Genomic DNA, 14,480 nt, shown 5'->3' on the forward strand with positions numbered 1-14,480 from the left:
ATATATATCTATATATATGCTCGAAATAAAAGCTCTTTTTTAAAAAAATAAACAATAATTATATAATTACATCAATGATAAATACATCAATTGACTAATAATTTCATAAATTGGTATTACTTTAACTCACTCTTAGTGGGACAAATGCTTTCATTAAGTGAATAAAATATACACACGAACTCGAATCCATAACCTCCTTATGAAATTTTAAGATCTGCTATTTATGTATTATTTGAGTAAATTACACTTTTGGTCTCTATGTATAGCAACTTATTCGCATTTAATTCCTAATGTTCATCTTTCACTATTCTAGTCTCTAGAGATTGCAAGTTCACTATTTGAGTCTCCAAAGATAATAAATTTTTGCACATTTAGTCGGATCGCCAAAACTAACAGTGCTAAATTATATGACCATGCAACACTTGGTTGGTGCTTATATCGTCCCATTTAGAATTTGTGAAAAACATGGCCGTGTTCTTGTTCCCCATCCACTCTGTTGGCAAGTGCATCTTTGCTTTCATCTATCTTGGATCACTTTCTTAGCGGAGGAGTCGATGCTGGATGAATCTGCGAAAACGGGGCTGCTGAAGAATGTGGAGATGAGGGCCGACGAAACATGGGGGACTCTGAAGGGAAGGGTGTTAATTGCAGGACATGGAGGTAGTGTTGGTGAACCAGAATCAATTGAGTAGGATTTTTGATAATTCGAATTGCATTGTTCCTTATGTTTTAATAATGAGGCAGTGGATGGGTTTTATACTTTAAACGAATTGATTTCCTCCAACTGTTGTTCCCTAACAAAAAAGCACATCAACAAAATGCATGTGTTTAGAGAAGAATGGTGCATGTGTTTAGAGAAGAATGGTGCATGTGTTTAGAAGCAGAACTAGTTGATAAATGTAAATGATGCATGTGGTTAAAGAAGAGTACAGCCAAATCGGTCGTCTATTAGTTTTGACGGTTTGAATCTAAAAAATCATGAAAAATGAAGATTAGGAATTAAAAAGGAGTAAGTTGGGATATTGTTTAGTTATAGTTATGCTGCATAACTGGCAAAGCAAGTCAGGCCCTTATATTTCCTATTTCATGGGGAGTGAAGTGTTATAAATTATAAATCTGGGGGTTATTCTGTAAATTTTGTATTGTTGGACTTGGAGAAAATAAACAAGTGGTATGAGTACCTTCCCTCTTCTGGCGCTAGGGTTTCCCCTTTTTCCTTCAATTTCTTCGGAGAAGTAGCGATCATTCAAATTATCGTCTACGATAGTCGATAAAAATTTGCTTTCTATATTCGTATAGTATGGAAGGCGTCGAAGGTGAAGAGGTGAACATTGAAGAACTCGCTTCTAACCTCTCTACTTACCGGGAACAGCTTCAGCAGGTAATTCTTCACACCTTTTGTTTGTTTCTTCATTAGCATGCGAAAGATTTGCTGGGAACTCTAAATTCTATAATTTCCATTGTAATTTTGTTTCTTTTTGGTCTTTTAACTGATTTATTTGATTGGATAGAATTTAGGACCTTTTGAGAGATGGGAGTTCTTTTTAGTTTGAATAAGTGGGGATTCAAGGACGGGAAGAACCTCAATCAGTGTTGTTAATTAGGAATTGAAGAGAGAAAAGTTTTGGGGGTAATTAAATGACAGTTGTTTGGGGAAGTCCAAAACAAGCTGAACAATTGCAAGGAAAAAGAATAGCTATGGTAGAAGAGCAACCACGTTTCCATCTGTTCCAACTCTTCTTTCTCTGTTCCCTCTCAAGAATCAAGTATGAGAATATGAGGTGGTTGTCTTGTCCATTTTCTTGCCCCAAGAAATCCTTACGAAAGAATGTGATTGTTTGGCGTAATGGCATTCTGGTAGTGCTGATATAATAAAGTTTGGTTCATTGATTTGCTTCTAGAAGTGCTGGCTTTATTGAGTTTGGATGTATTTCTTTGTGTTCACATGAAATAACTAATTTTATCATTGTCTTTCAGTATTATTGGTTAAGTCGATTATTGTAAATCCCTTAGAATGAACAAATAGCTTGTTCATATTGACATCACATGGAAGTTCTAGTGATGAATGATCAATGATCCTAAGAAATTGCTTTTCAAGCTTTCTGTTCCTTCTCTTCCCTTTATGAACAGAAGCAACCTGGTGTATTTTCTTCTTTATACCTACTGTGGTACTTTGTCTTCACTTCATTGTAGAGTTTTTGTTTTCATTATGCAGTTGTGTAGGTTTTCTTCAATTTACAACACAAGCTGCTAATTCCTTAGCAATATTTTCCTTTTTCTATGATTCAGGTCCGCAAAGTATTGAATGATGATCCTAAGAACTCTGAACTTTTGGATATGGAGAAGGAACTTGTGGAGGTGATCTCATATTTGTCTTTACCCCCAGGAAACCCCCTACCTCCTCTCAATCCCTTTTTATATTTTTCCATTTCCATTTTATTTTATCTATTTTTTATTAACTTGGTGGGGTTTGGGTCGAAAAACATTTTTATCAGCTTAGTGGTGGCCATTTTCTTTAGCATCTAGCATTATAGGCTAATAAATTTGGTTAGAAGGTCATTCTATGTATTTGTTGGAATTGAATTCAACTATCTATTCCTCCTTCTCAAATATTATTATTGCTCAAACAAGCAGTTTGAAGGAACTACCCTGATGAGGAGAGATCTTTTTGTCCTTGGTTCGTTAAGGTGAGGTTATTTTATATTGTTAAGAGAAATATGCACCCTTGGTGTAGCGAAGCATGGGTATTTGTGAAAGTTGTGGAGTGTGAGACTTTATCAAGGTGCACATCACTTTTGTCTTGGTTATATTGCAGGTCTGCTATGTTTGGTGACGGCCAGCTTGCCTCTCTCTCGTGATTTTCAGATGTCTCTCTGGATTTGAAGTTCAATGTCTTTTAATCTCTAGTGAGTTGCATTAGGAAAAAAAATGTTTGTTTTCTAATTTGAACTTTGTTGATTATGTGGCATCAGGTGATTACGTTGACAGAAGAACTTCTGGCAACTGCAAAACAAAGTGATGGTAATTCTGAACTGGTTGCTGGGACTAGTGCGGAAGTGTCTCCTAGCTTACATCTTCCTGGGAGCTCTTCTGATGTGGTGTGTTGACTACTGACTTATTTCAAAGATTATTCAGATTTTGCGCATCTCCAGATTAATTAGAACTTCTCATTTGATATGGAAGTGCCTGTATCTTTTCTATTTTTGGTAATACAAGTTGTCCGGTGGACTCAAATCTCAGTGGCTGCACAAGGGTTCCTTTAGGATATTTCAAATGATTTTCTTTGCTGGCCTTTAACATTCTTCAGCTCTGGAATTTCACAAGTTTCATAGAGTGGACTTATTAAGTCCACGAGCGAGCAGTCTTTCAATTATAACCTAAAGAAAAACGAGTCATTGCACTTAAGCTCTGAACTTTCCGCTGCCGGCTGCTCTATGCTGCCTTAATTCACTTTGGAGTCTGAATTGATTTGAATCAAATTTTCTTTTATCTGGAGTATGAAGACATCATTTTGATATTTCTATCCCAATTAGAAAAATATTCCATTTGAAACAATAAAAATAATTCTCTCTATTCATTTGCCTCCATTACTAATGCCTTTCTGTGTGGCAGCTGTTGGAGCATTTAAAACTATTATCAAAACAAACATTTCAATTGCACTCATTAAGTTGCTATTTTGATCTTTGATACGGGAAATGGAAATTATGAGGACTTAGTCATAAACCCTGATACCAGCCTAGGAACATTTTTGTAAGGAGAATCAAGTAATTATTTGCTTAATGAAAAAAGAAAATAGGTTATGGAATTTGTCAGTATAAGAGGTCGAGAAAGGGGACCTCCAGTTTTGGTTTAATAGAGCTCTTCAAGTTCACAAAGTAGTCAATTTTAAACTAGTCTGGATTAAGGGAGGGAGCAATGATCAGGTGGTGGTGGAAATTCTGATAGTGATGGGTCACTAATGTGGTAAATTGGGAGCTAAGCCGGTGGTAGTGGTTACAGCAATGTGATTGACCATAGGTAGATATAGGTCGTGGTCTCTGGGACGGAAGTCTTTTTTATCTTAATTTATGTTTCGCATTTAGTATTCTACAAAATTTTCTTTATATAACCAAGGGTTTAAGTTTTACCTTCTCTCATCTCATCCTATTGCTTCTCACTACTTTCTCATTTTTGTTTGATCTTGTTAAAGCAGCTTATGGCAGCCCCCACCATCCCATTCACCATAATAATGTTAGACTTCAATGATTGTAACATCGTGCATGTTTCAACTCTTTTTCTTTTGATGGCTTTGTTTCACTTGTTCCCTCTGTTTTAACTTGTTTTTATGATGACACTGCCTTGCTTTGCTCGTGGTAGTGATAATTTCAAATTTTTAATCCAGAAATCAAGATCTATTGCTAATTATGGTGATAAGTTCCCAGTTGGCGCAAAAGTTCAAGCAGTTTGGAGTGAAGATGGAGAGTGGTATCTAAATTTTTTTCACATTTTCAATATGTTCTACTTGAATTGTTTATTTCATTTCCTCTACCTTTTGCTTGTCATCTGTGGTTGATTTAGTTGACATTCAGGTATGATGCAACAATTGAGGCACTTACTCCAAACGGGTATTATGTACGGTATGATGGATGGGGTAACAAGGAAGAGGTATGATTTGTGTGAAATTGGATTGTTATTTTCCAAGTTAAGTCGACATCTTAAGTCTTGGCAAGCTTCAAGGCTGTCCTTTTCCTTAGGACCTTATCTAGATTCTTGTTCCCCATTAGTCCTTTTAACTTTTTATCTGTTGAACAAGGCTCAGAAGTGAATTACAAATTCATCAGTAAATATCTTTAATTATGAGATCAAGTTGGAAACCATTATATCATATTCTGAATGTGTTATATTATTATCCTTATTTAGACCTGTTGCATACTCTAAGTAGCAATCAGAAATTCGACATCCATTTTCATGATACATGCTTAGATCAGGTGGTGACCTAGTCGAGGTGGGCATCCAAGTTGGTTTGGACTTGCTCCTTTTTGAACTGCAAATCCCATTTTGGCGTTGTTTTATATTGTGATATTGATGTAAAAGATAAAGTAGAGTGCTACAGAGCATGCATCACTTTCCTGTAAGAGATGAAGAATGCCAATCTTCAATGAGATCATTTATGTTCTGAGGCTTTTTATTAATTATGAGTTCCATCATTAATCTCTCTAAAGCCATCACAGATAATAATATTAAGCATCACACTTAGACATTGATTTTTAGCTTTCTTTCTGAATGTTGAATGTTCAAGTAATTTTCATTTCAAAGACGTCCTAATTTGCTCATGTTATTGATGCAGATGACAGTTTGGTCCTATACTAACAAATTTACATGAATAAGTCCATTTTATGTTAAAATACTCGACATAAATCATCTGTGCTCTAGAAATATCTATTCTTTCATTTAACCTTTTAGGTTAACTTCACGAAATGAGGTACATCATAGGGTTTTTGTTTACAAAACCAACAACCTGATTTCTGATCTTACTTACTCATCTTTTATTCAAACCTCTGTTGTTATTTTCTTATTAGCCCTCAGTTTTATTTATCTTTTCTGTTACACTGTTATATAATTTAATAATTAACACGGTTGAATGGTTGATCTATTACCAGGGTCGATCTAATTGAGCTCTTGCTCAAATGAGAAAACCAACTGCTAGTAAAGAAAATGTAAAAAGAATTCTAAAACCCACGATATGGAAGGCAATAGAACAAAGTCCAACTTTTATTGGTTCTCTTGTTGTCAGTTGTAGCAACAATAAAACAGGAAAAATATTTGATAGATAGAATGACTAATGTGACTAAAAATAGAGGTAGCAAAGTGAAAAGACCCTGAAAATACGACCATTCTAATAAAATTTCTGAAACATTTACTTGTCTTGAAAAGCCATGATTCTAGTGGCCTTAGGACTTTTGAAGCTTCATTGTGCTTCTGTTTACTAGTTATCCTGTGCATAATTGGTGATTCCAGGTTGATCCCGATAATGTTAGACCAATTCAAGAAGGCACTCCCAACCCTTTGCTAGAAGCTGAGAGGATAGCTGTGGCTACAAAAGAAGCCCTTAAACGAAAGATTGCCCAAGCTGCTGCCAAAGACTTCGAAAACTGGACTGTGCCACAAAAACTTCGAATTGATCCAAATGACCCTGAAGATATGGTATGTGAGAATTAAATTACATTGCAAAATGATTATGATCACATTGTAGCTGCAATGTGCAGGTGCTTTCAAAGAATCTTCACTAGCTTTTTACATACCTAACTAGTGTGACTGTGTAGCTTGCAAATGATAGCTTAGTATCTTTTAGCCAAAGATACTGTCCAGTTTTTGGATCAAGTAACATCATCTTGCTAAACCCTGGTGAGAATTCCAGAATTTGTGTTTCTGGTTAGAGGTCCTTTATCATGATTGGTGGCACTTGGTGTTTAGGAATCTTCAGTTTTTATTATCATTTTGGCACATTAGGTGAAGCATCAAACTGACATTCATGTTTCTGGTCAGAGATGCTTACTGCTTCCTCTTGATTTACGGCGTACTATTAGTATATCTACAGTGTTTGTTATAGTTATTCTGGCACATTACACAAAGCATCAAATAATATTTCCAGTTCTTTTCTTATGTTTTATTTTCATGTTTCTAGCATTGGATATAATTATTCCCCTGGAATGGGGGAAATGAATAAACCGATTCATTTTTTGTTTGCTTGTTTTCATTTTTTCTTATTTACTAATTAATTATATATGGTTTCCAGATCTTCTTATTTACTGTTTCCGTTTGCAACATCTGCTTGTTTTATTGTCACTAACTTGCTGTATAATTTCCCACACTTTGTTTACAGAAAGCTGCCAAGCGGAAAAAATTACATGCTTTTAAGTCCAAGATGCGGATTGAAGCAAAAGAAGTTATGCAGAATAAGAGGCAGAATGCCTGGCAGCAATTCCAGACAACTAAAGGCCGGGCTAAAAAGGTAACCTGCCTGCTACTATCTACAAAAGTTACTGCTTGTGTGTGCCTGTGTGAGAAGTAATTGTGGCGAACTTGCTATATTCTTTAGCCATCTCCATTTTTGGTGGTCTGCAAGTGCCTACACTATCTTGTTTCTATGAGTACATGGTTGTCATTTCAAATATAGAGAAAATTATGTTTCATTGCTACGCTTGAGTAGATTTTTCTGACTTTTACCATGATCTTGTAGTCTATTGTGTCTGATTATCTGAATTATAAAATGCTGTCTATCTCATCTGACCTTGATTTCATACTTATAATAAGCACTATACTATTAGCATGTAGAGAACCATTTATTATGGGCTAATATGGGTGAAAAGAAATAGATTAATTGACAAAATTGTAAGCAACTTAACTCAAAATATGAGTTGAATAATTCATTCTTGAGTACTGCAATAGATTATTGCATCTATATGGAAGCAATGATGCCATTGCAATAGGCGCGCCCCCGATCCAGGTGTTTACCCAACGCCAATGGAGAATCACTGGACCCCTGAATTGAGCTTGATTAGTTTGACACAAATTTGAGCTTCGGGTCAAAACCTGACAGTTTTGACAGTTTCTGTGTGTGTTAATGAAATCTAAGAGAACAATTAAGTGTAGGGGATTGCAAAACCAAGACTAGAACCGCATGGATTGGTAACATGAGGTTGAAATATCCTGAAGCAGTAAAAAAGCCCCAGTAAATGCCATGGTGGAAAACACCATTTCGTTCTATAACAAAAACTTGCAAGAAAAAACAAGAGGGCGGAACAATGAAAAGATATTTGAATCTCCCAATTCTTGGTAAAAATCTATACCATGAATTAACTGAAACAGAGAAAATCAGAAGGAATTCCTTATTTCATGTTTACAGTGGTCCAGTATGTACTTGATTGGTAAGCCCAATCCCCAAACCCGAAAACATATGGCCAACAATCAGCATCTGAACACCCTGAGCGAAGCAATTTATCAAAGCCATGCACCCGACTGAGCAGTATTGACATTTTCCCCAGTTCTGTTGTCACTGTTGAGCGGACACGCAGCAGAGAAAGAGCTACTAAGTACACCGATGAGCTTGGCTGCATCAACAGCTTCCTTGTGGGAAATGGTTCTATATTGCTGTGCAGAATGGAGCCAAACTGTTGGAAACCTGGTTAACCTTGACAGTGAAGTCTGGTCAAGAGATTTTGGGGGGTAGATAGGGTGTTAATCTAGCTAGCCTTCGTGATCGAGGGTTTAATCTAGCTTATTGGGTAGGATAAGCTCCAATGGTGTTGAAAATTGTGTATTGGGTTATTTTTGGGCATAGAAGCTACCGCACCACACTCGTTCCATTTTTCTATTAGGTTTGCACCTGGGCTTTATTTACTATCATTGTAGGTTCTCTTATGTTTTATGGGTGTGGAGAGGGTTATACATCACCTATTGTCAGGCTTGCATTACAAGCTTGTTCTATAGCAGATGAGAGGACTCTTTGGGCCCCGCTGGCTGTAGTTCAGAACCCTCAAAAAGAAGCCTTTTCACGTGTCATTGCTGTTCCTCTGTTTTGAAGCGCTTCAGTCTAGCCATAGAACTTGTATGCATATTTCTCCTTTCTGTGGATTTATTGCTTCTTCAGACTTGTCAATTACTTCTTGGTGGAGTGTAAGCCTTAGCCAGCTGATACCTAGTGAACGAGAATAAAGCTATGGTGTCTAATTTTAAGGCATCAAGGGTTACAAGTTATGTGTACTTTTTCTCCAACTGAAACATCAAAAGCCGAGTTACTGCATCGTATATCTTCTATACAATCTAATTAGTGTTCTGTTCTCTGTTTATGTGCTCTCTCTTATTTTTCTGTTTATTGATCAGGTCGGTTTCTTCTCTGGGCGAAAGCGAGAAAGCATATTTAAATCCCCAGATGATCCTTTTGGGAAGGTTGGGGTAACTGGAAGTGGGAAGGGTTTGACTGAGTTTCAGAGAAGAGAAAAACATCTTCATCTGAAAGGAGCTAATATAGAAATTGCAGATGGTGAAAATGTAGAAACTTAGATACTGAATATATTTTCGGGTTTTCTTGTGGTTGTGTAGATACATATCAAAACTTCCGACCAATTGTGAACAGTTTTAGTAGCTTTAAGGTTGGGTGTGTTGCTCTTATTAAGCAAAACATGCTACTTCTATCACTGCAGTTGATAATTCATAATACTCAAATTAATAGCTTGGTGCTTATGCTGCTATGCTGTCTAATCCAACATCCTTAATATATTTGCAGTATTGTTGTTGTATTCAGAGTTTGTTGCAGCAAGGGGTTTTCTACAATTGCTGAAAATAAGTGCATATCCTTAGCCGTTTCCTCATGTTCTGCAATTTATTGGATAAAATTATAAATATGAACTATGAATGCTTTTTCACCTATTCCAATTCAATCTTATTCCACTTTTCGTTTTTGTTTTCAGATATTTTCAACTTTCAATTATAATTAACTTGTATTGTTTATTGCAAGCATCAGTTAGATGCCCATATATACCAAGTCTTGTAGTCCAATACGTGTTGCTATAGAAATTGAGGTCCTTGCATGAATTTAAGTTTTTCTCTTTTTATTAATATTCTAAAGAGAAAAAAAAACATTTATGATGAAGATATGATACGTTTTAATTGATAAGAACAACAATATAGGATTTGTATTTAGGAAATTGAAGATCACTATTATAATTGATCGATCACTTTGTTACCTCCAATTTTTATACTAACAATTATACATATTATTAATCAGATGATGATGACAATATTCAGCTCAGGACATTAGATAAAAGTAAATTTTGTTTTTTGTCAGAATTGGTAAATGTATGTATAAAAAAGAGTTTATTAATTTTTTTATTACCACTCATTATTAAGTTAGTAATTAACTATATCTATTATAGCATTAATATTTATTTAAATTAAATTCAAAATTACCCAAATAATATTTAACATTCTGGCAAATTTCTATAGATTTCAGAAAATTCTCAAAAATTTTGATAAAATTGATGTCAGGCGCAAGTTGAATTTCATTTTAACACTTCATTTCATTTAAAATTTTGGAATAATTAAAGAAAACATATATAAATAACCACATATAGACCAAGCCAACTGAAATACTATCGATCGTGCAAGATAAGAATTATATATATATGTTAGCATGTTTTGTAGTTAAGGTAGATATTTTAAAAGTGGTCTTACATGACTCTAAAAAAGCCAGAAATGGAGACAGCGTTCTCACTCAAGACACATGCACATTGCACATATTGGAGCTATTTTGAAGCTTTTCATATGGTGTGGATAATGTGTACATATGTATATTATATAAGTATAAATGATGAGAGAGAGAAGAGAATAATAAAGGGTATGTTAATATGTATGGATGGAGGGACCAAGTTAATAGTTATGCCCATCTTTTGGGCAACATACTGAAGCAGTGGTGGTAGGAGAATTTCAAATGGGGGATTTTCTTTTTTCTTTTTTTTTTTTTTTTTTGGGGGGGGGGGGGGGGGTTGTCCCTCTTTCCAACATGTTTCAGACATGTCCCTCTTGTGAAAAGGTGAATCATTCATTCACACAAACAACAACACAATCAAGACATCATCTCTCTCTCTCTCTCATATATATATATATATATATATATATGTGTAAGGAGAGGTTTTCTTTTGTTTTCATCTTTGTTCTCATGACTGTAGCCTTGTTGTTGTTCTATAGTGTACTTTGATTGTGTAATATGACAATTAATGCATCAAGGCTGCAATAGTAGAATTACACTAGCACTAGTGTCTTCAACCAACCAAAAAGTAGCTAGAGCCACTAATATACACACTGCTTGCACATGTTCTGTGATCAACCCTTTGTTGACTATCCGATCATCATATGCAATAGTACTAAGCTTATATTCATTGGATCTTCATTTTATATATACATGATTCCATCATGTCAAAGCTACTTTGGATTTGGAGTCCCTCTAAAAACATACTTTTCTTGTGACATTACAAAATACAGATAAAGACAGGCTTGGCCTGTTTCATTCTTATGGTTGTGGGTTCGATTTTCTCCGCACTCTTATAAGCAACCTATGATTCCAAAGACATTGTCCAGAGATAGGAGAATATCCATCAAGATCATCTGCCTAAGGAGCAATTATTGATTCCATCTTCTATACATTTATGCAACTAATGCCATTAATTATCTCAGCTATGGCACTAGCCTTTCTTTTCTCCTTTCTCTACTCTTAGTACAACAAGTTCAATAATTAAGGCAGCAGTGAACAACACAAAGTTCCACCGCAATCATACAACATCATTTGATGGATATACATTAATGTCATCTCCTGCAACTTTAATGGTAATGTTAGAATCTTGCAATGTTGACGAGGATCGATTGTTCGAATACCATCTAGCCCAAAAGAGGTAATTGAAAAAGTTGAGGAAGCTCAGAACTGCCAAGAACCAATAGAAAAGATCCAATCTGTCTTTGTTGAGATCATTGTCACTCAGCCATCCATCACCAGATGAGCCCGAAGTCACCTTATTCACAATCGACACGAGCAAAGAGCTCAGGAAGAAGCCGAACGAATACGAGCAATAAGTTATAGCTGTTAGAAACGATTGCATCCCTTTCAAAGACTGCTTGTAGAAGAACTCAATTAGGCCAACTGCAGTCAACATCTCTGATATCCCGAATATCAGAAACTGCGGTGTGATCCAGAATATTGACAGTATCTCATGCGACTTCACGGCCGACTCCCGTCTTTTGTGCTCCATCATGGCGGCTGAGATCATCGAAAACGTGGCAAGGAATAGGCCGGCCCCTATGCGCTGTAGAGGGGTGATCCCGGAGTCGTGGCCGGTGATCCTACGAGCAAAGGGGACGAAGAATGCGTCGTAGAGAGGGACTATGAAGGTCAGCATGATGTAAGGAATGGCCTGGAGAGAAGCTGGAGGAATGTGGAAGGAGTGAGTTAGTTGAGTGTTCATGGAACTCCCTTGTTGGACTGAGAATGTCTGAAGCTGTGCAAGAATTGTATTGAAAACAATTGTGCATGCGAATATGGGCACAACTGACATCAAAATTTTCACTTGTTCCACTTGGTTCACAGTGCAAAGACTCCATGAACTCTCCTTGCTATTCCCATCTTGAATAGTCTTGATGCAGGCCTTGTTCAAGAATCTGAATTTTTTTTTTTTTTGAATTATAATATATGCATAGGGAATATTAGTAATTAACACCAAGAACCCATTATATAGTGGAAAAATAAAAGTAAAAACAAAAATGTGAAAAATTACCTAAATCTTGGAGTGAGTTGAGGATTGGGTGAAGTGTCAGAAATTGGGTTGTCAGTATTAGGCTCTTTGGAGTGGATGGCATGAAGCATCCGAGGATCAGATGGGCAAACCTGCTTTCTCTTTAAAGTTGCAGCCACAAATACCTGGCAGAAAAATAATTTATTATTATACTAAAAATCAAGAAAGTCTTTTTTTTTAAAAAAAAGAAAATGTATGTAAGCAAGATGCCAAATCTTCCGACACATCTGTATCTTGTATTATAATTTTGGCACATAAATGGTAAAAACTTTTCTCCCAAGAACATAAATCAGCATTTGCATCCATACCAACTTATTTTATTCAACAGACCAATCAATAAGGAGGGGATATTATTTAATCCCATCTATACATTCAGCATATATAAGAAAACAAGAAAGCATCCATAATCAGCAGAATCAAACAGTTAAGCTCACCACATATAATAACATGTATAATTTCCAATTTGATTAAAATATGATGTTTTATGCATAAAATAATAACAATAGGTAGAATACATGGATACATAATTAAGGCTAAAGAAATTAAAACACAGCCAAAGAAGGAACTTAAAAGATTTTCTTACTTGTGCAATAGGGGTCAAGATGCTGCCTTGAGGAGGCTTATTCCTGTAGAAAACTGTGCCGGAAATTAAGCTGATGAGGCCCATGGCCATGGCGGCAGCGGAGACACCGAAGCCAACGTCCATGCCGGAGTGTGTTTGGACATAAACTAGGACAGTTAAGGCTATGAGTTCACCCATTGAGAAGGCAAAATAAGCAGCATTGAAGTATCTGGAGAGTTTCTTGGACTGCTTTTGATCATCTTGGTTGAACTGGTCTGCTCCATGGGCTATCATGTTAGGCTTCACACAGCCACTCCCCAATGCCACCAAGTATAGAGCTATAAAGAATATTAAGGCCTTGAACCCTTTGGCCTCCATACAGTTCTCACTATCAGTCAGCATATTGCATTGTGGGGGTTTCAGTTGGGGAAGGTGGGCTTGCACTGACAGCAAGATGAAACCCTATGTAACAGATAAGATCAAGAAACATGCATGAGAGAGAGAGAGAGAGAGAGAGATTGAAGGGAGGATATATGCATATGTGTATATATACCGAGAGTTCAACAAAGGCAAAGATGAGCATAGTCCAGAAGCAACCAAGATAAGAATCAGAGAGGTAGCCACCAAGAAGAGCGAGGAGGAAGACAGTTCCTATGAAGTTTGTGACTGTGTTTGCGGCTTTTGACAAGGAAAAGTGCATCTCATTTATGACATAGGTTATAAGGTTGTTCCCAACTGCAGCTATTGCCATTATCTCAAATCCTTGAAGTCCTGCACCACAAAATCCAAGAAACGCTGCTTTCTGAGATTTTGGACCTCGAATGGACATATCGTACACACACCATACACAAATCAAGAAAAATAAACTCACACACAATGTGTAGGTGTAATTAGAGAGAGAGACCTAGAACGAAGGCAGCAGCTTTCATCCCACCATGCTTAAGAGGGTCGGAAGGCTTTCCTCTCCAATCAACAGTAGTAGTAGTAGTAGTAGTAGTCTCTTCAGCACCGCTCTTTTCTCCCTTCAAATCCACCTGCCTTCTTGAGCTCTCCATTTCCTCACACACACTACACACACTACTCTCTCTCTCTCTCTCTCTCTCTCTCTCTCTATATATATATATATATATATATATGTGCGTGATGTAATGAATTATTAGCAGCTAGGTCCTTCACACCAAGTATGCTGTTTGAGCAAGAGAGAGGCGTGAAGGTATTCCCCAGAATTGAAGGGGGAAAGAAGGCCTTGAATTTATTTATATAGTAGTAGTACCACAGCCACAGGCCACAGACCACAGCCCACAGCCCCCCATCTTTGTAGTGGCCCCTGTGACCAAACAGCACAGTACTCCCAGAATTTTCCAGTACACCACTCCTCCATCGCGTGGACGCCACCTCCTCTTTTCATAATTACATCATCATCATCATCATTAATATCAACAAAACAAAAACATCTCTCTATATATATATTAACAAGAATTCCAACAAATAATCAAGATTTATTGATTGTACTTGCTCATCCAAAATTTTTATTACTTCCTTAATTTTTAATACTTTGATATATATATATATATAATATATGCATCAAATTATTAAAG

The 14,480-nt window shown here is 36.4% G+C and overlaps 2 protein-coding genes across 5 annotated transcripts; one reads left to right on the plus strand and one right to left on the minus strand.

Moving 5' to 3' along the window:
* LOC105169052 (survival of motor neuron-related-splicing factor 30) lies at positions 602 to 9,240 on the plus strand. Of its 4 annotated transcripts, none has more exons than XM_011089317.2 (9): positions 602 to 660; positions 1,300 to 1,381; positions 2,290 to 2,358; positions 2,973 to 3,098; positions 4,382 to 4,464; positions 4,569 to 4,644; positions 5,998 to 6,183; positions 6,863 to 6,991; positions 8,863 to 9,240. In XM_011089317.2, exons 1-9 carry the CDS (start codon positions 617 to 619, stop codon positions 9,040 to 9,042), a joined length of 975 nt encoding a protein of 324 aa, XP_011087619.1. In that variant the 5' UTR covers positions 602 to 616; the 3' UTR covers positions 9,043 to 9,240. The 4 variants fall into 4 exon arrangements, with proteins under 4 accessions (XP_011087619.1, XP_011087620.1, XP_020551980.1 ...); XM_011089318.2 differs by lacking the exon at positions 602 to 660 and adding an exon at positions 1,149 to 1,171; XM_020696321.1 differs by lacking the exon at positions 602 to 660 and adding an exon at positions 2,635 to 2,687 and having other exon boundaries at positions 1,309 to 1,381; positions 2,816 to 3,098.
* LOC105169054 (protein NRT1/ PTR FAMILY 4.3) lies at positions 10,979 to 14,123 on the minus strand. The gene is made up of 5 exons (XM_011089319.2): positions 13,787 to 14,123; positions 13,436 to 13,653; positions 12,904 to 13,344; positions 12,303 to 12,445; positions 10,979 to 12,186 (listed from the first exon to the last, which is right to left on the minus strand). Exons 1-5 carry the CDS (start codon positions 13,935 to 13,937, stop codon positions 11,307 to 11,309), a joined length of 1,833 nt encoding a protein of 610 aa, XP_011087621.1. The 5' UTR covers positions 13,938 to 14,123; the 3' UTR covers positions 10,979 to 11,306.

Source organism: Sesamum indicum, linkage group LG8 (assembly GCF_000512975.1).
Source record: "Sesamum indicum cultivar Zhongzhi No. 13 linkage group LG8, S_indicum_v1.0, whole genome shotgun sequence".
Lineage (NCBI taxonomy): Eukaryota > Viridiplantae > Streptophyta > Magnoliopsida > Lamiales > Pedaliaceae > Sesamum > Sesamum indicum.